Source organism: Perognathus longimembris, chromosome 9 (genome assembly GCF_023159225.1).
Source record: "Perognathus longimembris pacificus isolate PPM17 chromosome 9, ASM2315922v1, whole genome shotgun sequence".
NCBI lineage: Eukaryota > Metazoa > Chordata > Mammalia > Rodentia > Heteromyidae > Perognathus > Perognathus longimembris.
In genome coordinates this window covers 66,741,241-66,767,051 of record NC_063169.1, presented here as the reverse complement: position 1 = coordinate 66,767,051, position 25,811 = coordinate 66,741,241, and the positions used below count along the sequence as shown (strand labels likewise).

The following is a 25,811-nucleotide window of genomic DNA, read 5'->3' as shown; positions in this document are numbered from 1 at the left end:
TAACAATAAAAAGAAGCCAAAACTTCACAGGTTCTATGCTGTAGCTCTAAGTTATCTCTATGAACTCACTGCCTCCTTACATGAAGTCCTCATGTTGGAGATGAGGGCCTGACGCTCAGGGGCACTTAGGAAACGTGTCCCAAATGACAGGAGGAGCTGGAGCCTGTGCGAGGGAGCAGAGTCTGGGCATGCCACACTCTGACCTGTGGCCTCTTCAGTGCTTAAGAGTCATGTGCTGATGTAACGATGTTACCTGACTGGCACAACAGTTCATCCTAGAGAGAGGTGTCGCTATAATCTGCAAGCAGTGTAATATAATACTTTCTGACTCTCGGTGCTTGCTCTGCGAGGCGCACCATGTGAACTTTCTGTGACATACACCCCACTGTTTATGTGATGCTGGTGGAGAGTGTGTGCACACAGTAGGGCCACACTTTTCCTGCCTAGGACCAGAGTCTACTCTAGCCCCAAAGGAGCCACACCCACCGTTGGGGGGGGCTTCAGCAGAAGAGGGTTTGCAAACACAGGTGATGTGCTAACAAAGGACATCATTGTGGCCTCTGATAGAGATATAAGGACCTTGGGACTTGCTAACAAATGACTTCACTAGCAACGGAGAGGGCGCCTGGCTCAGGTCAGCAGCAGACCCGAGGAGCTGGAGAGAGCCCAAAAGGCACTCGGCCTGGAGCAGTGCAGGCCCCTGGAGGCCCAGGTGCTTCAGGTCACATGATTAGGCTGGCAGCCGGCGTCATGAACACATGTGGCCCATGCACAACCAACCAAACGAGGCTTTCAGGTGACAGGTTGAAAATACCACAACTCATGCAGGTCTCCTGAAACCTCACGTCCACAGGTGCGGAGAAGCGGATGGCGCTGATGCTTCCGGCGGTGTGGTCCTCTCCAGGTATCCTCCTCTCCGTGTGGCACTGACCAGTGCCACGCTGGGGGCGCTGCCCACGAGGGACGGCTGCGACCCCTGGCCCCGAGCGGCCCTCCCCAGCACTCTTCAAAGATGTGACATGGGGACGTGGGGCAAGAAGCGACACAGGCCAGGGCCGCATCCTCCCCACACAAGCAGAACCCAAGTATGGGGAGGAGCGGGGTGAGGAGCGCGAGCCTCGTTCCCTGCTTCCCTAATAGATCAGTGGTTTGCTGGCATCAGCTCCGACAGAACACAGATGGATGCGGCATGCGGCACCGCGAGGGCAGATGCGGCCAGCCCCGCTCAGCTGCCCGGGCCCCGACGCCAGGCCCCAGCACACACCCATTCCCAACGGGCGCATCTTGGCACACCAGCTCTGCACAACCGGTCACAAATGAATTCCGATTTCAACCTCTGAGGAGTTACAATCAAGCACCAGAGAGAGGAAGCAGCCAGGGCTACGCGAGTCATTACCATTGTTACAGCAGGCTCTCGAATAATTCTGCGTTTGATTATATAACACTTGAATTTGCTAGCTGTGATCAATACTCCAGGTTCACTTAAGGCTCTGATGATTCAAGTTCCCCATTCTAGGAGGCACTGTATACTAGATTTTCTACTCTGGGTGGGAAAAAAATCCCTAAATAGCTACATACTATGATAAATGCAGTTATGAGTTAAGGCTAAACAGGGATTCAGCATTTTCCCCTTCAGTGTTGGGGAATGGACTCAGGGTTTTTACACATGGGAGGCTAGGGCTCCACCACTGAGTTCCGTCCCCAGCCCTTGGATATTCTGAGACGGGGTTGTGAGTTTCCTACCTCCACCTTGTTGTAAGTGCTGTGATTACAGGAGTACGCTACCATACCTAGCCACATTTAGCCTCTTGTTTAGCTCACAATGTTCAGCATTTTTTTTTTATTGTAGTCCCTAAGAGATGAAAAGCCATATTACCGAGACACGTGTTACAAACAATAGCAAGCAGGCGCAATCCTGTAACCTGCGGCACAATGAAGACTGAGAATACTTGATGGTGTCCACATCCACCCCACTGCATAAACAGTCTCTCAGCCTCGTGTCTGTGAAGTTGGTTCATCCGGCGGCATCCACGCTGTCCCCGGCACTGACCCGCAGTTTCCCCTCTGTGCACACTTTGCCGCCTGGGACAACGAGGGCGTTTGCTCGGATCTGTGCCTCGCTTCCGGAACTGAGCCTGCCGGTCAGAGCATGCGTGGTGAGGCGCGCACAGAGGCGGGGTGAGCTCTGGACGGCAAAGCCGGCACCGGACGATGCCAATGGCTACGAAAGAATGAAAACACTAGCTCTAAGGGGAGTGTGGCAGAAACTGCCGTGGCTCTCATGTCCACGGCCCTCACGACACAATTAAGTGCTTTCCGTGTACTTTCTTGCTGGTGACTGTATTGAAGCGCGATTCTCTATTTTCTACTGAGAGTCATAACCAGTCTTCTGGTGAGGGATCAAATGCGAAGACAACAAGCGCATGCTCAAAGGAAAAGCTAACTCACCCAGCTTACATCGAATCCTACTACTTGTGGGGGAAAAGAGATTTTTGAATAGACAAAGAAACTATATTGTAGGTTTTTCGTTTTTTTTTGTTATCATGATTTAAAATTATTGAAACTGTAAAAATAATAAAGATACCACATAATTAAAAAAATCTATTATTTTGCCTTATGGTTTCACTTTATGTTTTGTTTTCGGAAGGTTTTTTTTTTTTTTTCTGTGTATGTTTCAACAACTGACTTCCAGAAAAATTTAATAATAAAATAATGCAAGCTCAATGCACCAAATACGGAAACATAAACTCACAAAGGCAAAAAATCAGTTTTGCTCTCACCTCCCAAAGAGCAGACACACGTACTGTAAATTACTCTTGGGCACTGGGTCATGTTCCCGTCAGGCCCTGAGGAAAATAGGCAGCGTCCCTGGATTCTGTGTTCTAGCAGTGTCCACTCAACAATCACTAGCAAGAGCCCTGTGCTAAGTGTGCAGCAGGAAACAATGGAGAGCCTGCATTCTGGTGGCATGGATAGCAAATACAGAAACACAGACACTGTTACACGGTGCTAAGAACTGTTAAGCCAAGACAATCAACAGACTCCCGGGCAGGAAAGGGAGCGGCTACGTTGCTGCCTCTCCCAGGAGACGAGGAATGGCCACTGAGGCTCAGCCTAGAGGCAGGCAGCCCCTGGGGAATGCGAGGGCACAACCCGATGCCAGTATCTAACACTGTGCACAGCCTTCAAAAGCTACTTGGCATCAAAACATTCTCCTTCAGTAAAATAAAAGATCATCTTTCTAATGAGGCAGCTGTGGGGACAAATATTTTAATAACCGTAACTACTGTTGGACCAACTGAAAATGCGTGAGTAGAATCTGTCACGGGAAGACAAAACTATACTAATATTAACAAGCTTTTAATAAATGAAAATTAGCTTCATGTTACTGTGTTGCATTATATTAGTAACTTTATTTTCATGATGCACAGATACTCAAAGTTATTCTTCAAACAGAGGAAAGTACATAAAAAAGGAGTAACCAATATTAAAAACGATGTAGAATTTGGTGCGGGTTTCTCGTGCCTATAACCCTAGCTACTCAGGAGGCTGGGATCTGAGGATCATGGTTCAAAGCCAGTCCTGGCAGGAAAGTCTCTGAGACTTTACTCTTCTAGTAATTGCCCAAAGAGCCCAAGTGGAGCTACGGGTCAAGTGGGAGTGGGCTGATCTTGAGCAGAACAAAAGCTCAGCCCTTCGTTCAAGCCCCGAGATCAGCATTCTTCCCCCACTCCCACCCCGCCCCTAAAAAACTCTGCTGAGAGTCAACGTGGTGTGGAAGAATACAGCCTTTGTGGTTAAAAATTGGAGCCAAGAAGGGCTGGGAACATGGCCTAGTGGCAAGAGTGCTTGCCTCGTATACATGAAGCCCTGGGTTCTATTCCTCAGCACCACATATGTAGAAAATGGCCAGAAGTGGCGCTGTGGCTCAAGTGGCAGAGTGCTAGTCTAGAGCAAAAAGAAGCCAGGGACAGTGCTCAGCCCTGAGTCCAAGGCCCAGGACTGGCAAAAAAAAAAAAGGAGCCAAGAGTTGGAGCCCCCCACTGTACACACAGTAGGGGCTCTGAGGGGCGGGGCTAGCGGTGGCAGTTGGAGAGCATCCAGTGAAGGCAGGACAAGCTCAGGTACAAGCTTAATCTGCCACTTCTGACTGTTGTCTAAGGCTCATTCTTTTTTTTTCTGGCCAGTCCTGGGGCTTGAACTCATGGCCTTAACACTGTCCCTGGTTTCTCTTTGCTCAAGGCTAGCACTCTACCATTTGAGCCACAGCACCACTTCTGGCTTTTTCTATATACGTGGTACTGAGGAATCGAACCCAGGGCTTCACGTATGTGAGGCAAGCGCTCTACCACTAGGCCACATTCCTAACCCCTAAGGCTCCTTCCTGAAAGGCTACTTGGGATTGCTTCTTGGAGATTTATGCAATGTAACTTAACAGGCAATTTCCTTTCAAACAGACATTGGACCGAGCCTACAGCCCGGGGAAAGGTCTTTTGCTGGAGGTCAAGCAGTGCTGTGTGACTGACGGGCTGAGCAGGCTGACCTGACAGAGGCTGGCCGTGGACAAACCCATTGCTCCAGTGTACTCAGCTGGTGAGGGGAAGTCGGCCGTCCCAGCTGCTGCCCGCTGAAACCATCGAGGTTTCATTAGCTCCACATGAGTCAGAACTAAAGCTGCTTTATATTTTGTTATTTTAAATTGATTGGTGCTGTAATTTAAATTTTTTCCCCTTAATTTAAAGCTTTTGCTAAAATGATGATACTCAGTCTAAGAAAAGCTCAAGCTTAAACCTTCTAATTTGAAGGTTAAAGCTGAGCATCAAAAGAAAGCTTGCTTATATTATAGTAGCTTATCTTTAGCTATAAAATGACCTATCTGGCTTTTTTCTAACATTAATGAGACAGATAGAGTTAGTCCTTTGGCTTCACATTGTCAGACATAAAATTAGATTAGTGTAACAAGAAACTGTAATTCCATGAAGTGCATTACCACCTGTTTCAAGAACAAAGTCAGCAACGTGAAGTGGAGCGGCTTGCACAGAAAGCCAGGAGACTCGAGGTCTCCAGTGTGGTCACGAGCCGGGCAGGCGCACTTCGCTGCTGAGCCAGTCACAGGCCTGAGATTCGGGCTTAGGAGGGTGGAGCAGAAAGTCCTGGGGCACGGTGACATAGGCACCCACAGACCCTTTCAAGTAGCTGACAACTTTGACACTCACACCTGTTCTTCTGGAACTCAAAGAGCTGCAAGACTATGACTCTGTAAGTCACTATTTTGGAAATGCATTCATTTCAACTGATTATTTTGAAGGGAAAAGGAAGATTTCAAATGGCATCTAATTCAGAGCAAAAACCGCGACCTAAAACACATCTTTACCAAAGTAATCGAAAACCCTAAGGCTCACCAGACTTAACTACTTGCAAGTCCTGTTTCCTAAGACATGCGCCACACAGACGAAGGCAGAGCCCTGGGGCTGCGTATCCGGAGTCCTGTCCAGACTCCCAGATGCTGCTATTATACAAGCAAGCGAGAACTGCTGGGAGTCTAAACTTGGAATTATTGCTAATTGCCTAAAGTGCTTATTTGTAGTTGAACTTACTTTTTGGAATTTTATGACAAAAAAGGTATTTGCAGATTATCAATGCGATAGATGCTTTTCTAGAATATACAAGAATAAAACGGAATCTTTGCCCTCAGGAAATAAAAAGGCCATGAAAATGGAAATGATTTTATGATTTTTCTCCCAAATTTAGTATGCATAATTAATGTTAATTACATAATTTCTTTCTGTTTAGGAATGCCAAGTACCCACGACCCTGGCGAACACTTTGTAAGGAAAATCACTGCACGAGCGTGAAGGTAGGAAAGTGCTTTTATGAAATCCGCTATAATTAAGTATTTCCACCTCTTTAGGAGTTTCGTCTTAGTTGTATATTTAGGAATTTGGCTGCTATAGCTAATGTCCACGCCTCTCCCTTCCTCCCGCTGGAGGGCATTTCCCGCTGGAGGGCATTTCGGGTGTACGTCCTCGCTGGCACTCCGCGCCCCGTGGGGGTTCCTCTCTCCCGAGCAGATCGCGAGTGAAGCTGAGCAAGGGAGTGTGCACACGCCTGGCCAGTGCGCGGGGCACCTGCGGTCTTCGCTCTCAGAGGAACCCCGGCCTTGCTGTGGAATTGTGGGGGGGAGGCTTGACTCTGCACGGATTTGGTTTTCTGCTCTGCAAGCTGGAGATTCTCAGTCTTGCCACACACACAAAGAGAAGGGGCCGGTGGGCACGGGCTGAGCTAGTCGCCGTGTGTCCTTCAGGTGTTCGTCAGTTCGGCGTGCTCTCCCTCGGCGTGTGGAGTTGTGCACACCAACTTAGCACGAGTGAAGGTGAAACCTCGAGCAGGCCCAGCACAGACGACGCAGTTAATGAATGTTGCTTCTTTTAACTTGTAATGATTCTGGAGATGTTGTTCCTGACCATCAAACTGTTTGCAAAAGAGTTTGTGAGGCATAGTCCCCTGAGATCTCGCGAACAGGTAATCCCAGGAGGCATGGGGTTCGGAGCAGACTGGGGGTGCTAATGACTTACCTTCCCAGAGATGTTACATCTTGTAATAAGAAGATGCAAACTGAGCATGTCACTCTCTGTATGTTTAGTTAAGCAAAGTAAGACACACTTCATCTTGGGCTGTTTGAAAGGATCAGTAAGATCTGCAGAGGAGCATTCCCGATGACCGGTGTGGTGCCCTTGGAGGGAGCGCACTTCAGAGCTGGCGGCAGTGTGGGGAGACCACTTGGGAGAGGAAAAAGGACATGGGAGAGGCGCGTGGACGAAGGTGCCTGGAGACCCCACAGGAGGGCGCTGCGTGTGAAAGCACTGCCCTTGTTCCCAATGGCTTGTGCTCCCAGCCCACATCAGTATTCACACCCTCAACCCCCACACAGAACCATGCTATTATGTGGGGATTCAGCGGTAGTGATAATATAAAAGGCCCTGGAACTGAAACCAAATTTAGGCTCATGGAACACTGGAATTGGAAGCAATTTCCAAGGCTGTATAACCCAATTTTCTCATTTTCCGGGGGAAAGTAATTCAGAGAGTAAGCAACGTTCCAAGGCCACACAGCAGTATGGATGAGAGTTCTCGCGGGAACAGGGCTCTGATATGAAGAATCTCCAAATATAACTGATTCCAGAAACCCGAGTGGCTGAATTTAAAAGGACATTCATTCCAGACAGATCTTTCCCGTTCTCAACTCCTATAGTGCAAGCTTAAGGCATAAAGGAGATGATTGGAGAGTCCAAGACTCAGTCTTCATATGTTACAAGCAGATGAAAGGATCCAAGATGAATTACTTAGAAGTGTAGAGGTCAATTTAGAAGATAATGGCTTTAAGCATTAAGGCCTAAACCTTCAGCAGCTTCGATTCTGAGAATGGGGATCAACCTTGTCTCCATTTACATTCCGAACAGAAGTCCGTATTTCCTGTGTCTACACCAAGTGATAACCTTTTTCTGCTGTCTCTGACTAGCTGCTTCCTTCCGCAGCACCTGAGGAAGGAGTTTTGCAGGGGCCCAGTGCGGAGTGGGGGCCTGGGCAGGTGGAGTCCCAGGGTACTGACGCAGGGCCTTGCTCCGGTTTGTCACAAACAACTACATGACAGTACTTGGGGCTGGCAGCTGGGACAAAACTTTTTTTTTGGCCAGTCCTGGGCCTTGGACTCAGGGCCTGAGCACTGTCCCTGGCTTCTTCCCGCTCAAGGCTAGCACTCTGCCACCTGAGCCACAGCGCCCCTTCTGGCCGTTTTCCATATATGTGGTGCTGGGGAATCGAACCGAGAGCTTCATGTGTAGGAGGCAAGCACTCTTGCCACTAGGCCATATTCCCAGCCCTGGGACAAAACTTTTAAAGCTTGCTAGAATTAACACATGAAACATGGGAGATTCTGTCCACTGACCAACTGCAGGTGGACAAAGGCCACAGGGTGCACACAGAGGACTCTTTTGGGGGCATTTTAATTGTTTTCCTAACAGAACTTGTCTGGAAAGTAAGCAAGTATTACCAGTAAGCCAAGGAAACAGCGCTGCATTGGTTAGCACTGAAAATGCTCAAAATCCCTTAGAGAAATGTCTTCACAACAAGAAAATGTATTTCCTAAGTATACAGTACTATGAACAGAAAGATGAGCTTTCCTCAGGGAAGACAAGGAAGAGGGTGCGGAGGTGCGGGGCGTGTGCATACTTGCTGGTCATCACAGACATCTCCTTGGTGACACTACCAGCTTGAGTGTGGACACCGGGCTGCCCACGGGCAGGCCTGGCCAGGTCCCCAGGCGGGAGCACTAGCGACACCCTCCAGGTGAGCACTCACTTCCCCTTGGAATGTTCCTGGATTCTCAGAAGGCAACTCTGGGACTCGTGCCAGATGATCTGTTTCTCTGAACATGCACGGATGTCTAATTTAAGTCAGCACAGTTTGAAGAAGGAACAAACGTTCTATTGCCAAAAGTGATGTCAAATGTATAAACGTATAAGTATGGCACGCATGTACTCCTGTGTATATGTATAGCGTGTACGCGTGTGTGCAGGAGGTTTAAAGACTATGTCTTAGCTCAAACCCACAAAAGTTTCCAGACAGGCAGAATGTAAACAGTGCACACAAAGCCTGGGTCCATTCACGTCCCCGCCCCTCCCGCCTCCTCTTCCTGCTGGAAACAAATCCGTGTCAGGCTCTGCCGCAAGCGCTGGACAGTGCTGACGAGAGAAGTGAGAACTCGCGAACCTCCACGGCCCCCGCAGGGCAGGCTCGCGAGCTGCATCCGCCGACACCTGGGCAGGGTGCTACGCGGGACAGGCCCTAACTGAGACTGGAATGCCGAAAGAGAAACTGCGAACTGCAGGCTTTCAACCAGAAACTTCCTGAGGACCCAGCATTTGGAACCACATTCCGGAGAAGCCGCATCTTTACTAGCAACACTCCCACAAACAGCACCCAGTATAGTGTCTGATACACCCATGTTAATCAGCAATCGCTAGAATTATTCTTCTGGTCATGGGCACCTAGATTAACTGCTGACTTGTATCAACCACACAATCTATCAAGTAACGAACACTGGAATCTGTAAACACAACAGTAACATTAAACCTTTAAAGTACCAGCACATTACAATTTCTACCGCCCACCATAATCGATTTTGGAAAGTGTTTTCTTTACCTTGGGGTCCATACTGGCTCATCTGTGGACCGTAAGTGCCACCTGAGTTACTCTGCTGAAAGTTACTCATTGCAGGATGCATCTGCCCCCCAGGAGAAGGGTGAGGGGACATGGAGGGTCCTGTCTGTTGGGGTCCATACTGCGACATCTGAGGGTTTCTTTGTGTGCCTGCCATAAAACCTAAATAGGAAATAAACAGAAACACATAAATGCAAGTGCTCTATATCTGGGGGGCTCCATTCGTGTTCTGGCCGTTCAGAGCCTCTTCCTCCCTCACACTGGCGTGCACTCTGACGTGCCCATCTCTTCCGATGCCACCACATGCCTGCCACGCACGCGTCAGCACCGTCAGCTGACTTCCGAAATGCACTCTCGTTTCCACTCTGCCAACCTGGTCCCTGCGCCGGTCTTCTGTACGCATGAACTGCCTAACCAGTCTCAGAGCTGCCCCTTTGCTCTTTGGGTTCATTTCTTACAAAGCTGCCAGAATTACCTTCCAAGAATGAAAAGAGGACATTAGAGCAAATCTCTCGCCTGCGTGAAGTCCTTCGAGGCTTCCCTCTGAACCCGGGACTAAGACGAGACTTCTGCCCTGGCCACGCCATCTGCCTAGCCTGGCAGTTGCTCTCGCTCAGCCCAGGTTCAATCAGCTTTCTCTTCATCCCCTAGCCGATAACATCAAGCATTCCCTCAACTAGTTCTCTCCTGGCCCCTCTCCCTGCCGTGCTTTTTGTATTTCTGGACCCTTCTCATGCTCCGGGTTAGCATCCCCCAATCGCCCAATCTGACGTCGGCCCAGGATGTCTCTCACTCACCTGTGCTCCAAGCCCTTCCCTAACCTGGAAGCATTTTAGTATGATTTTTTAAAAAAAATTACTTATTAATTGTCAAAGTGACGTACAGAGGGGTTACAGTTTCATACTTACAGCCTTGGGTACATTTCTTGTAGTATTTGTTACCTCCTCCCTCACTCCCTTCTTCCCTCTCCCCCCCATGCATTGTTCAGTTGGTTTACACCAAATGGTTTTGCAAGTATTGCTTTTGGAGTCGTTTGTCTTTTTATCCTTTGTCTCTCGATTTTGACATTCCCTTTCACTTCCCTATTCTAATACCAGTATTTACAGTATTCAGAGTGCTCAGATGAGATACAGTGATAGTGCAGGTACAACCACAGGAAGGGGATACAAAAAGATCATCAAGAAAAGAAGCTACGGTTTCACATGGCATGTTGAAAGTAATTACCACAGTTATATAACACTCATTTCCATAACATGGAGTTCACTTCACTTAGCATCATCTTATGCGTTCACAGGAGCATAGCTATTGGGCTTTTGTGATCCTCTGCTGTGACTAGCCTAAACATGTGCTAACTATTCCCTGTGAGGGAAGCCATGGAGTCCATGTCTCTTTGGGTCTGGCTCACTTCACTTAGTATAATTTTTTCCAAGTCCTTCCATTTCCTTACGAATGGGGCAAGGTCATTCTTTCTGATAGAGGCATAGAATTCCATGGTGTATATGTACCACATTTTCCTGATCCATTCGTCTACTGAGGGGCATCTGGGTTGGTTCCATATTTTAGCTATGACAAATTGTGCTGTGATGAACATTGTTGTACTGGTGGCTTTAGTGTATTCTTGTTTGGGTAGATGCCAAAAAGTGGGGCTGCTGGGTCGTAGGGGAGCTCTATCTCCATACTGCTTTTCAGAGTGGCTGAACAAGTTTACATTCCCACCAACAATGAAGTAGGGTTCCCTTTTGGCCACATCCCCTCCAACATTTGTTACTGTTAGTTTCCGACTGGCTTGCCCTCTTGCTTCCTCACTAAAAAGCTCCACGAGGGCCAGGGTCGTGCCTGTGCTTAGTGCTGCCTTCTATGTCTTATGGAATATGTGAACTTGTTAAGTGTCGAGAGTTAATTTCTGACTGCTTGGATGTCAAATCTGCCACACATCCAGGAGAATGCAGAGCGCAGTACAGTACTGGATAGATACTGAAAACGCAGAAAGAAAAGAGTTCTCTAAATTATGCAGAACCACCATGTCAGGCAGCCCCCAGTCAGCGGTTCTGGCAAATAGAAGTGCATGTCAGTTAGCAGTCTGGAAAACAACTCTCAGAACCAACAGTCAGTCTGCAGCGGGCAGGGTAGCTCCCAGAATCTAGAGCCCAACCCAAAGCAGGAGTCACCAGAGAAATGCCCTGGGTAGCTGTGTAGTAGACAGTGCTGAGGTTCAGGGCAGCCTGAATCTGGTAGAATAGATGACACACAGGGGTTACAGAGACCATGGTTTACATTTTAATAAGAACAACATAAAAGAGATCTTTGAACATTGCCTGTCTAAAGAGTCATAAAAGAAAATAAGTGGAGCTATTTATTTATAAAAATAAGTCATATGGCTGGGCGCTCATGGCTCACACCTATAATCCTAGCTATTTAAGAGGCTCACAGTTCGAAGCCAGCTTGAGGCAAGAAAGTCCATGAGATTCTTATTTCCAATTAACCACCAATACGTCAAAAGTGAAGTTGTGGCTCAAGTGGTAGTGCTAGCTCTGACTGGAAAAGCTCAGGGACAGCACCCAGGCCCTGAGTTCAAGTCCCAGGGCTAGCGTGTGTATGTGCAGGTCGTATGAAATTAGGCTCAATTGGAAGCTCTTGGATAAATTATCACAAAAACGTTTGATTTTCCAATGTGCAAACAGAAATCAGAGCACTAAAACTACTACAAATAATTGCATCTTAAGATGTTACATGAAATATTTATCTGAGCTTTACATAAAATTCTCAGACGTTACAGATCGTCCTTTGTAATAAAAGTCCTCTTTCAAAGCACAGAGAGGCTGTCACCGTGGGCGGCGCGCGTCAACGGTGCTACTCCCACACTACACGGGTGAGAGCCAGCGCTTCCTAGCTGGGAAAGGGGCCACAGTCTGGCTCTCTACTCAGTCCTCAGCAAGGCAATCCTCCTGACAGCTCCCTTGAATCTGAAGAAAGCTGAGTTTTCAATCCGAAAGCCAAGCCCACTGGAATGTGCCACGGTACCAAGTCTCCAAGGCTGAATGGAGTCCTTTTCCTGGGTGCACCTGCCCACTCAAGGCTGGAACTGACTTCTGGGTAATTTTGGTGGTTAACTGGATTTAAGAGTCTCATAGACTTTCATGCCTAGGCAAGTGTTGAAACTTGATCCTCAGAAATCTGGCCTCCTGATGGCTAGGATTACAGGAGTGAACCACCCAGTCAGGAAAATGTTTTAAAGGATGTGGAACTCATTTTTATTTTATGATTATTATTTTTACATAAGAAGTTGAAGCTGGAAAGTTTTGGTGCCCCTCACGAGGAGATTCTTTCTAGGGGGGAGAGGGAAAGCCTGTTAGGAATCAAACCCAAGGCTTCAAACAGGCTAGGCAAGTGACACCCCAGCTCACAGCAGCTTCTTAAAACTCTCGTTTCCTATCTTCCAAAGGAGTCACGCTTACTCTGTATCCCCTAACACCATGGAAGTAGAGGGGGATGTAATTTCCTGGACTTGTGTCTCCCCTATCACCAACTGACCACATCAGACTAGGAGTGCAAGGCCTGGGTCCCTCTCCTACTATCCGAATCCAGCAGGGGAGACAGGTGTGTAAATAAATATACTGCCAGGCATCTAGCCTCCAGCCAGCTGTGGGACCTTCAGCAAATCAGTTTCTCAGAGCCTCAGTTGCCTGGACTGACAAGGAGCATCTACTGCGACAGCAGGTGAAAGTGTTCTGCCACCCCTAAGTAAGAGATGACTATGGTAATTTTCTGCTTTACAGGCTACAAGGGCATGTCTTAATCTCCCAAGGGCCCATGTATTCAGATGCAGCTTCCAATTAGAAAGAACAAGCTGCTTGGTACAACTATTTCGGCTTTGGAACTTGAGCATGTGAGATCCACATTGCACCAGCACCTGTGCTACTGTGTGCATGTTTCAAGCAGGGGGCATCCCATCATGGGCAGTGGGCCTCCCATCCCTGTGGCTGCTGTGGCCCTTCACGGAGGGCCAATGGTTTACAGTCTGTAGTGGTGCTTCGTCCTGCATAGCTAGCGCAAGTAGACAGAAGCACTGCTCTCTAGCTCTCTGGGTTCCTTTCCTTCAACTGTTTGCTTCTATCGTTTGTTCCCATCCATGGCTGTGTCTTGATGAGTGTTTCTCTCGGCACACGGCTGCCATCACCCAGAAGCGCAAGGGCTCAAAGAACAGCATTCCATCCTGCGGGAAGTTGGCCTTTTGGGTGGAATAATGCTCAAGCTGGCTGTCAAAGCAGAAAGTGCAACTGTAACATTCAGGGTAAAGAAAGGATGCCAGGGGAATATGGCTGAAGTTAGAAGGCCCGGGCTGCGGATGCGCTCAGTGTAGAGCACTTCCTAGAGGGAGGGACAGGCCCTGGCGTGACCCCTAGAACTGCCAGAACACAAAACATAAAAAGCTCAATGAAATGAGCCGAGTGTGGTGGTGACGACCATAACTCTAGCACTTGGGAAGCAGAGGATGGAGGGCTGTGAACTCAACCGACACTTGGGCAACAGAGTAAGACCATTCAAAACATGCAGCAGACCAGAGGCCGGGAAGAAGTTGGAGTGGTGCGTTAAATATACAATTGCAATTCGAGGCCAGCAGTCAGCAGACTGAAAGCCATCCAGTTTTTAAATGTTATGGAATGTCACCACTTGTACACAGTTGAGTAAAAATGAAAGAGAGGAACTGGCTGATACAGTCAGGTGTGGCAGCCCACACCTAGAGTCCTGGTTGGTTAGGAGGCAGTGATCAGAGGAATCAGGTTCAAGGCCAATTTGGGCAAAAAATGTTTATGAGACCCCATCTCAAACCATTTGTACTGGGCATGGTGGCACATCCATGTCATCCCAACTAAGTGCATCAACCTTAGTCCAGGCCGGTCCAGGGAAAAAGCAAGACCCCACTTAAAAAATAACAAACAAGGGCCGAGGGCATGGCCTAAGTGGTAGAGTTCCTTCCTGCAAAGTCACTCCAAGGCACTGAGTTCAAACAACAGCGCTTAAAAATAGAAACTGCACATCTATTATGTGTGACCAACCCTGTCTCATGCAGGGCTGCGGGGAGCGCAGAACACACCCCTAGGAAGGCCTGGGCCCCTGCATGCGCTCTGCTCCGTAAGCCTGGGCGCAGCCCAGACAGCCCCTCGCCGGCCGCCCTCTTCCTGCCACTACACGGCGGCAGCGGAAGGTCGAGCTCTAGTTTTCTGTCTCTGATGTAGACTTATTTTTGGCCTCCTAGAAAAATCTAAACTGGTTCTACAAATTCCCATGTATTCTTATTTGGAGGTAGTTTAAAAATTGTTGTTGTTTAAATTCAATTTTCAAGGAAACAAATGCTTAAACATTTTCAAAAATGGGAAAAACAATCAATTTCAACCAAAATATTCTCTACCTATTTGTGGTGACATATTTATTCCACTGTATTCTGCTCTTCGGCAGATCCCGTAAATGGCAGCGTGTTACACACACTGCAGCTACAGATAAAGAGGGGCAAGGTATTTCTAGTTACGAGCGATTTCAGTTTAGAAAGCCATTCTTTCTAGTAAGGGAAACCGAGAAAGCACAAAATGAATTTTCTGTACAGTATGATAGTATACTGAGTTACTAAATGCATCACAGAATTATATGTCCCAGGTAACTATCTAACATGGGAAAATTTTAAACTTTGGCCAAAAAACTACATTAGATAATTACCGTTTACAGCAGGTAAAATAATGTTTCTTAGAGTGTCCATGTGAAAAGAGAATTTATGTGTTTCCCTGTAAGGGCACAATAGAGCATTTTGCATCCTGTATCACAGGTATACATGCACACCACAGCCATTTGGATTGAAACAAAGGAGGTGCATTTCTACACAAACAGTCATGTCCTTCAGGAAAATAGTTTGAGCAAAGTCTGCCTTCTGCGAGGGCAACGTGTCAGAGAAGCATACGCTGATGTGTTCCGAGCCAGAAGATGTGGCTCCCAGCTGCCTCTACCAGCCTCACGTCGGGGGCCGGGCTCTGCTGTATGAAATGGCGAATGTACTTCCTGTCCCAGCTTACAAGATCATTCGGAGTCAAATAAGACGTGTATGCAATAGTACTTCTCTGCACTGCAAAACACGGTGAGAATGTTATACAAAAGGCATTACTATTGCTTTTATAGCGATTCTATGAGCCTTTCATTCATTGTAAGTTCCAATAAGCTATCAAACTGGTAACTCAATTCACAATGTTACACACATCTTCTGCCAGCATGCCCCAAATTATTCCAGCACTCATAGAACTGAAGCAAGAATAGGAGAACATTTTTCAAAAAAGCAAAAGATGTAATCCTTAGGCTTGAGGACCTTAAAATTGTGTTGAACAAGCCAGGCGCCAGTGGCTTGTAACTGTAGCTACTCAGGAGACTGAGCTCTGAGGATCAGAGGTTTGAAGCCAGCTGGGGGCAGGAAAGTCCATGCGACTCTTGTCTCCAATGAACTACCAGAAAGCAGGAAGTGAAGCTGTGTCTAAAGTGGTAGAGCACCAGCCTTCAGTGGGAAAAGCTCTAGTATGGGCAGACAAAAAAATTTAGTTCAACAGAAAATAAAGCCTAACAGGGAAAAATAAGAAACTGACAAAAACAACTTACAATTTCATACAAGATTGAAAAGAAAGAAAAGCAAACAAATAACAGTTTGTCAAAAGAATATTACTTTCCTTTCCTTTCTTCATCAATCATTTTTAAGTGCCAGGTCCTCAAGGAGTTTTCTTTTTGGTGGGATGTAGATGCCCAATAAATACTGAAAACCGGTAAGGAGTACAGTGAAAGCGCACGCAGGGGCTATGAGTACCCAGGGAGCAGCAAATCAGAATGGCAGGAGGGCAAAGTGTTTCCTTGAAGCCCTGTTGTTAATTTTTTTCCATTGTTACGGTTAAGCCCAGGGCCTTCTACTTGCTAGGTAAGCCGCATCCTCAGATCTTTTTTTTTTTTTAATTTTTAATTTTATTGTCAAAGTGAAGTGCAGAGGGGTTACAGTTTCATCCGGATATCCTCAGATCTTTCCGTTTTGTTTTTGATAGGGTCTCACTAACCTTGCCTGGGCTCAACGGTGCCATCGCCATCTACCTGGCTCTCTTGGGGGCGTCTGGCACTTTATCCCTTTTGCCAAACCCTCTTCTATCCCAGCCCGAGGGCCAACGGGACAGCACAGGAAAAGCAGCGTGGACTCTCCCGGTCTCCACTTTAACCCTGGGCACCCCAGGGCATGCCCGCGCCACGGGCTCTCCTCTCCTCAGAGCCGGGGGAGCGAGCTTCTGCTCGTGCTGAAGGCCAGGGCCTTCCTCCGTCCTGGCTCAGGGGCCCGCCACCGCGCCTGCGCAGGACAGAGCTGCTCACTGACTCCAGACTGCTTCGCAGGACGGGAGGAAATGCCTGGCTGAGCACACAGGCCTTCCCGGCACCGGCCCGACCTCTGCCTGGCGCCCTTCCCCTGCTCCCGCTCCTCAGGTGCTCTGACCTTCCTGGAAGTACCAGGGGGCTTCAGACTCAGAAGTTCCAGCAAGATGCCATTCCTTGCTCTAAGAACAGCTGACAGTTCATGAGTATCTACTATATCATCCTTTAGCTTTGCTCATTACTAGCTCATTTAAGCTGCAAAACAACCCAACGATACTCACACTTACATAAACAATAATTCACAGGGAGCATTTTAACATCATGAGCTAACACGCCCATGTGCGCTGCAATTCACCACACCCTACGTTCACACAAGTTTGGCTCCTATTACATGCCAGACTGTCCAGAGTTTTACCTATCAGTGGGGGACAGAATCCATTCATAGGAACCCGAATCCAAGAAACAAATGATTCCTTAGCACCCTCTCCTAAACACGTCCTGCCTCACTTCCAGGTGTCGGGGTCTTAGCCCCCAGCGCTCTCCTGGCCCGCGGGAGAGGCGGGAAAGCTTGCCCCGACCGGGGCCGGCCAAGAGAGGAGAAGGGTCAACGGACTGCCCGCAGCCAGCCCCCCTTCACCAGAGGACAATCAGACAGTCCGGGAGAATGTCTGCGCAGTTCTCCGTGTGATGGAGTGATTGTAATAACATCACCAGGGAGGCTCCCCCTCCCCTCGCACCCCTACCTGTGACGCTTCTGGGCCTTGCAAGAGGATAAGCATGGCACCTGCAGCCCAGCAGGTCATGTGCCGCGTGGTCGGCCATGGCGGGGCCGTGATCCCACCACCATGGCTGTTGTTCCTGTCACTCGTCTTCCCCACACCCTGGGCACCCGAGGCCTCTCTCGCCTCTGTCCAGGCAAGGTGCTGGGTGCAGAGTTGGGACCAAGAGTGGAGAGTGCAGCACCTTTGTTCAGAGCTCGTTTAGCTTGCTCTACAAATGCAGCCTTTGGAATAAACTGGATTGTTGGCTCCTTGTTTCCTACCACATTCGAGATTATTTCCCGAGAGGGAAGGCAGGCCCCAAGGACTGGGGTGAGTAGGAGACGAAAGCGCTGCTCTTTCCACCGCACCCCCCAATGCGGGGGGGACACACGGGTCCAGCGCCCCTGCCGCTGTCCTGAGGACTGCGGGGACCAAGTCAGGAGTGCAGGCCCACAAGGTGGGTGGAGCCTGTTCCCCGTTCCAATGGGCGTCCACCTCCCACGATCACGTGAGGAGATGGAGGAGGCACGGTGCCCGCACACAGGACGGCTCAATACATGATCACTATGATTATTCAGATTGGGCCAAAAGTAACCGCCACCATCTTCCCTGCCAGGTCCCCACACAAACCCTCAGTGAAGCCGTGTGCTGCGGCTCGGGGCTGTGGGGCTCCTGGAGTGCGAGGCCACGGCGGCAAGCCAGCAGCTCCTGCTGTGGAAAGCACCTGGCGGTGGGCCTGGCCACTGCCGCCTCCTCCAGACGCTGCTCCATCGCAGCGGCATCCGGCCACGTCTTCAGTTCCGTCTCCACGACACACTGCCCCTTTCCCAACAGCTAGTGGCTGTCATTTGGCTCAAAAAAGTTAGACTTCTCAGTTTCAGGGCACTCTACCAACCGCTCCAGTACTGAGCCCCAGTACTAGCTGGTGCTGGGTGGCCCAGGACTCAGTGCATGCTTCCTTCCCGAGTCTGCTGATGAACGAGAGTCTCTCGAGTGCCAGAACAGACTCTCTAGCGGAGGAGCAAAGGATCCTTTTGCCTTCTGTTTACCACAGGATCTCAAGCACCCACGACAACGAGGTTGAGACACTTGAAATCCTGTTGGAATGAAGTTGAGCACAAAGCCCAGATAAGGCTTCATTCCCCACGAAAGAAAGCACCAAGGGAAGAGTCCCCAGGCCCCTGCAGGAGTGCCCGGACCTTCGGGCTCCGCCGAAGGCAGCAGGCCCCAGGACGGCCCGACACCACGCAAGGTGCCACGCGCCCCACGCCACCAGAAAGCAAAGCACATCTTCTTGTTGGCGCCAGGACAATTTATTTTCAGGTTGACATCTGCTGAAAATCCACAGAACGACTGCCTCGTTTCTGCAAGCCAGTTCAATAAAAGCTATCTCCCCACACGTGTGAACTAATGGCCACACGCGGCACCACCTCTGCGCGCCTCCCACCACAAAGACAGACAGGGCCATTGCTCTTCCCAAATAGGTGTCAGGCTCCCCTTTGGAGAGAAAAATAGATTAAAAAAGTTCCTGTTACATTTTAATATCTTGTGTTTATTTGCCTGCCTGCTTCTCTTCACAACATGAACTGCTCTGAGGAAGACAGAAACTAATGACCCATTCAAGGCTGTAACCGGGGCGGCCTTCTACCAGCTGTGTTATTAGGTTAAGGGCAGGCTCGTCCCCGCTCCTTCCCCCCCCCCTCTCTCCCGCACCTCAGCCCGTACCCCCCTGCAGCCCTTGAGGACAGCCGGGGGAGGGACCCGAGTGATTACCATGACGGTGAGTGGGGCTCAAATATCTAGCCTTCCCATACACGAATCTTAATAATATTAGTTGCTGCCACCTGGTATTTATCATCTGTGGATCACACTGGTCCTCAGGTATTGTCAGAGGAAGCAGGGGCTTAGTTAAAAGTCAAAGGTCACAAAACTAGTTCCTGTAGTTCACTGTACCCCAACTGCAACTTTCTGATTCCAAAGTCCCTGCAGATTAGAGTGAGAAACAGCACTGGACTGCAAGGCGGATGAGGGGGCATCCTGGCTCTCAGAGGGGGCCCCCCGCCGACAGGGGAAGCACTCCTGCGCCCCCCTAAAAACACAGACTCCACCTCAGCCGCACGCTGGGCTATCAGCACCTGAAGAATTAGTCAGGTGGCAAAGGGAGGAAGTGGTGTGGTGTCCAAAGTGCTTGTCAGGTTGGAGAGATGTGTTTGTATCGGGGCCTCATGGTTTCCGAGGGGCAGTAGGCCATGTTTGACCTAAGGAGCATGAGAGCAGACAGGAAGCAGAGCAGACACCACGCTCCAAGAACAACAAGGGCACTGGGTACTGGGGAGGGAAGGGCGCCGTCCAGCCAGCCTTCCGCAAAGACCGCGCTGATCCCACACGGCATGTGCGTGGCAGAAGCTAGAGGCTGGTGAAGGCAGCGTGGTGGCCAGGTGGAGGGGTGGCCTTTGGGAATCTTTTAGTGACAGGCTGAGGTGTGAGGTCCCCAGTACAGAGAGACCCCACTGCTGTCTGGCTGGAGGAACATCTCTGGAGAACAAAGAGCAGCAAAGCCCACGGGATTTATAAGGGCCCGAGTCTGTGGGCCTGTACCAGTGAAATGGGGAGCTTTCTTAACTTATGGCCAAGAAATATTTTGCTCTTGGCTCACTCCTTGCTTTGAAAAGATTTGAACTCTCTCCCTGGCCCGAGGTTCCACGTGTGCGGGACCATCAAAAGGCGGGCTCTGTCAGAAAGACAGCGAGGCAATGCACAGGATAAAGAAGATCCTAGAGAAGCTCGGCGGAGTCTGGAGAAGAACATCAAATTCATCCTAAGCTATCTTTTGTCCCCCATGGCACTAAAAGCTAAGAGAAAGATCTGACCTAAGCAAACAGGATGTGATCAGAAATTTGATGAGGAATTTTATTCAGAGCTTGAAAAGAAGCTAGAATACACTATAGTCTAGGGGATATATATATATATATATATATACACACACTATATATATACACACACATATATACATATGTATATATACAATCATGGCAATTAACAGTGGGAGTTAATATCAGAAGACAAAATAAGAATAAGAAGACATTCTATCAGTCTAGATAAAATATCTAAGTCTGAAGCCCATTGTAGAGAAATTCTCGTTCACCTTTTGTGGTAGTCCTCAGAAAGAGCATCTCAATGCCCAGTCACCCTCCATCTGCTGCATACTTACGAGGAGAACAGCCCTATTATATTTATATAAATTAAACTACTGGTAAATATCAGTGTGAAGTTCAGTTCCCAAATATAAGGTTTTTTGTGATTCAGTTGGCAAAAAATTGTAAAGAACTTGATGTTTGGCAAAACTTACCACCACTCAAAACTTACAAAAATGCAAAATTTTGTTATCCATTTTCTCCTGATTCTGCAACCCAAGTGGGTAAAACATGTCAACTTTTAGCTCAAGTAATTTTGGTGGCAGCGATATGGTCCCATTCCCCTAAGGTACCAGTGACATAGTCAGGCCAGTTCTCAATCAGGTACGCTCAGCCTGTGCGCTGTAATCGAGAGCTTCTCTTTCTAAACAGCAGAGAGAAAATAGGTCATCATGTAGGTCAGCAAGAGGGACCAAATGAAGGCCGGGATTGCTGTTCAATAACTCAGGAGAACGTTACCCAGGACACGTTCTGTCTAGATCTGACATTCACAGAAGAGCGCCAAAGAACCTGCCCCCAGCCACGGCATATCCCAGCCGGCAGCAGTGCCAGTTCCGCTTGCAGTGTATCTAGAAGGGACGTTCTTGGGGGTTCTGTTTCAGTGTATCTCAAGGTCTAATTAAATCCTCATTACTACCTTCTAATTATTCAAGTACGGTGGGATTTTGCTCAAGAAGTCCCTGCTGACACACTAGATGAAAAGGGTTAAACAACCGGTGTTGATTTTGTGAATCCAGATCTAGTTCAGACCTTCAGAAAGCCACCAGCAGTAACATGAATATTTAACTAGACACCACTGTGGAAATTAAAAGAGAATTCAATTAAAAGGTTTTCAAAAAATTAATTCTGACCTCTCTACATCTGTCCAAATAAGCCTTCTTTCAACATTTCACCTAATTGCTAATCCAATAAACCAGAAGGGCGTTTGCTAGTTTCATTAAGCTTAACATGTTACAGGAGTTGAAAATGTGATCACTTTAGTATTCTAATTATTATACTTATTTACCTACTCAGAACATCATTCCATATCGCCTTTGAGCCTTACTGGGGGAAAAAAACTAGAGCAACAAATTAATAAACCATGTTATACTGTTCTTTTGAATTTTAAGATAATTATGTGAAAGATTAAGGAATCAGGATGTGAGCTGGTGGCACTGCAAGGCTGAGAGGGGGGACGGATGGGGGGCACAGCTTCGGGGGAAAGTTCCCAAGAACTCTTCCAACCAAGAATTGGGCTCGGCCCGTGCGCTGTCCTCTCAGCAAGGAAGCAGAGCAGCAGCTCTGGGCGCGCTCCCGGGCTGCCCTCCGCCCAGCCGCAGCGGCACCTGAGAGCCCAGTCACAGAGCAGATGGGGAGGGTCCACCCAGCCCCCCACAGGGACCCAGGGTGGGCCCAGCAACCAGGTAGCAAGAACTAAAAACACATCACACCGTCTACATAAAGGATGTTAAAACACTAACTACACCTTATATGACAAGAAAAGATTTATATAACAATTACATATGATATAACAATTAGAAAATGAAAAGTTCATTTTATCTCTACTACAGAATCATCTGAGCACAAGTAATACATAAAGATGAACCCATCTCTTCATTGTCAATGCTTTCTGAATAACATGCGGCTGAATCCACAAGAAAAATAATCCTTAGGTTTCTATACCTTGCACAGGAGTAATTAGAAATGCCAGGGGCCAGGAACTCTTGAAATATCAACTATAAACAGGCAGCTTTGGTTCTCCTGGCCTAGGGGGGATGGAATGCCTCTTGAGAAAAGGGGTGGCAGTGGGCTCCCTATGACCTTCACAAGGGGAGAGGTGACCCAGCAGAGCACCAGATGGCGCAGTGAGCTTGAGTCTGGGCAATGTGGATTCAAATCGCCACCACCACCACTGTCAGCCTCCCCCTGAAGGCAAGGAGAAGCGCACGGCCCAGCCTGGCTGCAGCAAGGCTGGATGTGGGATAAAGTGAGCACTGACTAGTTAGCCTGTTAAAAACAAGTGGAACGCACCTCACCTTTGAATGGAAATGATGTTCTTTCCTATTACTTCCCCTTGTCTCCCGGTGATTTCTTTCTTTTTTTTTTTTTGGCCAGTCCTGGGCCTCGGACTCAGGGCCTGAGCACTGTCCCTGGCTTCTTCCCGCTCAAGGCTAGCACTCTGCCACCTGAGCCACAGCGCCCCTTCTGGCCGTTTTCCATATATGTGGTGCTGGGGAATCGAACCGAGAGCTTCATGTGTAGGAGGCAAGCGCTCTTGCCACTAGGCCACATTCCCAGCCCCGGTGATTTCTTTCTTAGTGCAGGATGAACTAATTTACAACTCTAATTTCAATAAAACATAATACCACAAATGCCATGATAATAGACATACACATACATGATCACATGCTATGTATAACAACTGATTTACTAACTTCACGTAAAGTAATGTCTATCTGATAAATATTCAAAACTCCTCCCACAAAGCCAAAACCAACCCAACCCAACCCAACCAATAAAACTTAAAAAACCTGCCAAACTCATTTGAGGGCTACAGCAACATCCAACTTCATTCCTGGGTTGAAACTAACTTCTGGGAATGAGGAAATCATTAAATCCTCTGCTATCCTTAGTTTCTGTATTTGTTAACTGAAATGATTGAACTGTGTGATTTTTTTTTCAGGTCTTGGGCCATTTCAAAGAACTTCAATATTGTACAATAAGGTCTTGCTGTGAACTTCAAATTTTACTATTAAATATCATGGAACAAGTGATTGGCCATCTGAGTGTTCCTTCTCTCTCCCAAATATTCTGCTTCATTAGGCTGATGTCCCGCTTGAGCAGTCCATAGCTCTTTGGCAAAGCTACATCACAACGGACTACTGCCATGTGCAGTCTACAATTCACAGTGGTAGGAGGACAAATATATTCCTTGGTCCTTAAATTGCACTTTGGTAACATCACCAAATCTGCAAGAAAGAATCCTTCCTTCTCTGTATTTGGTGCTACATGTAGATTGAGATTATCCAATGTGCATTCTTTAAAAAATATACAAGGAAACAGCAGTAAGCAAACTCCAATAAGTCTATATACTCAAAACTCAGTGGGCAGGCAGGACGGAAACGGAAGACTCACCTCTTTCCTGTGGCATTGGTGACTGACTCAAGGCAGGGTGGGAACTGGAGTCGGACTGGCTCCCGGGCGGCTGAGGCGGCATCTGAGTGCCTGTAAAACACAAGAGGGGAAACGGGGGTGTGGGGACCCTCTGCATTAATACTGCAATGGTAAAGAACCACGACTCAGCTACATTGAAGTTTTATGATTGTAGAAGGTACCGATAGCTGGGTGCTGGTGGCTCATACTCATGAGTCTGAGAACGAAAGGACGCGGTTCAAAGCCACCCTGGGCAGAAAGTCCCCATGAGACTCTTCTCTCCAATTAACCACTCAAACACTAGAAGTGGTGCAGTGGCTTAAGCGGTGGAGGGCTAGCCTTGAGCACAAAGAGGCTCAGGGACAGAGCCCAGGCCCTGAGTTCAAGCCCCACAACAAGGAAAACATACAAAGCTCAAAAAGGTTTCATATTTTATCTTTTTTACCTTGTGAAGAAGAAACATGATAAACCTATTATCTAAAGACTTGCTGAAAGTTGTTATTACTGAATGAGTTCCAAACTTGTGGACAAATCAAACTGTAGATGAAATCTCCTGGCATACATGTAATATTTAACAAATCCAACTGTGCTGAGCCAAACTCAGCCTGTGCAGACTACAACGATCTCCAGCTGGGCCAAAAGGCTGACAGTTAATCACTGGTAATATCTAATCAATGTAATAGTAACAATAAACTGCTAAAAGTCTTCATAATGAGTTAAAAATTCAACCTAAATGGAGAAGGCCTCTATTGGGAAACAAAACCCACCCCTCTGAAATGAAGTATATACAGTCACTGAACAAGAGATCTTTTGATCCCTTGTGTGTAGAGCAATGACATCTATTTAATTACCATTTATTTAATATTGATTCAGTCCATCTTTTTCATTCCTTTAATCTCTCCACCTTAGCATGATGAATATATAAGGAAAATAAATCATTATCTCAGAATATGAATGAAAGGAAAAGACAGTGTAGTTATGTGAAGGCAGGAGAAAGGATTTTGAAATGTAGGAATCCTCAGAGGCAGGTGATCACCTCATCTCACTTTCTGACTCAGAATAACACAGAACAACAACAACTACAAAGTTGAACTCAGTACAGCTGTAAAGTCATAAAGGCACTAGCTCTCATGGCAGGAGGTCCTTGCTCCTTTAAATGGGAAGGTCGGTCTCACTCTGTCTCTCTGTCTCTGTCTCTCTCTCTCTCAGTAGCTGGCTCGCTCTCCCCCTCCCCCTCTGTCCTCTGGTATGGCAGGCATGTGATCAAACTGGTTTTGCTCCCATAGGATTTACTCTCCCATGGTTAAAACACATTGCAGAGCAGAATCCTAACTGAGCCCACCAATAACTGCCACCAATTCAGCTCAGTGGAGGTCCTGACACACCAAGTGCAAAGCCAGGTATTTATGAGGACAAGCGAGGCTCCTGTGACTGCCACTCATGATTAAGTCTCATATTGGTTGTATCTGTGACAGACAGAGAAGACAGAGGTGGCAGACGATTTTCACTTTAGATAATCGGTATAAAAGCTGTGAAAATATAACTATAAAACCATATTCAAGTTGTTTGTGGGGCGAGTTTAATTCAAGTTGTTTGTGGGACGAGTTTAGGAATCTCTCTCTCTCTCTTTCTTTTTTTTGGTAGGTTATGGAGCTTGAATGCAGGGCCTGGTGCTGTCCCTGAGCTCTTTCGTTCAAGGCTGCACTCTACCACTTTGAGCCACAGCTCCGCTTTCCGTTTTCTGGTGGTTCATTGGAGATGAGTCTCCCCATGACTTTTCTGCCCAGCTGGCTTCAAACCACAATCCTCAGATCCCAGCCTCTTGAGTAGCTAGGATTACAGGGGTGAGCCACCAGTGCCTGGCTGGAATCTCACTTTTTAGAGAAACTAAGACTCATTAACGTACTGCTACCACTTCCAGTCACATACAACGTAGAAAGACTTGAATTCACAGACGTTGAGAGGTGCTCAAAGGCCAATAACATGAAATGGTGCTCAATAACAGCACTGACACACAAACCTGACCCACCATATTTAACAAGAAACTTTGCAAAAACAAATGTCAACAGCACAACTTAGTTATAGTTCCCTCCACACAAATCTAGAGTAGATGAACTGGATTCCCT

At 47.8% G+C, this 25,811-nt stretch overlaps 1 protein-coding gene across 5 annotated transcripts in view; it reads right to left on the bottom strand.

Annotated features, from left to right (window-relative positions):
• Nucleotides 1–25,811, bottom strand: part of Arid1b (AT-rich interaction domain 1B) — a 309,189-nt gene that overhangs the window by 49,617 nt on the left and 233,761 nt on the right. For all 5 annotated transcript variants that reach the window (XM_048354354.1, XM_048354355.1, XM_048354357.1 and 2 more), the window contains exons 6-7: nt 23,668–23,757; nt 9,201–9,380 (exon numbers count right to left, since the gene is read on the bottom strand). In XM_048354354.1, the coding sequence (XP_048210311.1) occupies nt 9,201–9,380; nt 23,668–23,757 (270 nt within the window). The remainder of the gene's footprint in view (nt 1–9,200; nt 9,381–23,667; nt 23,758–25,811) is intronic.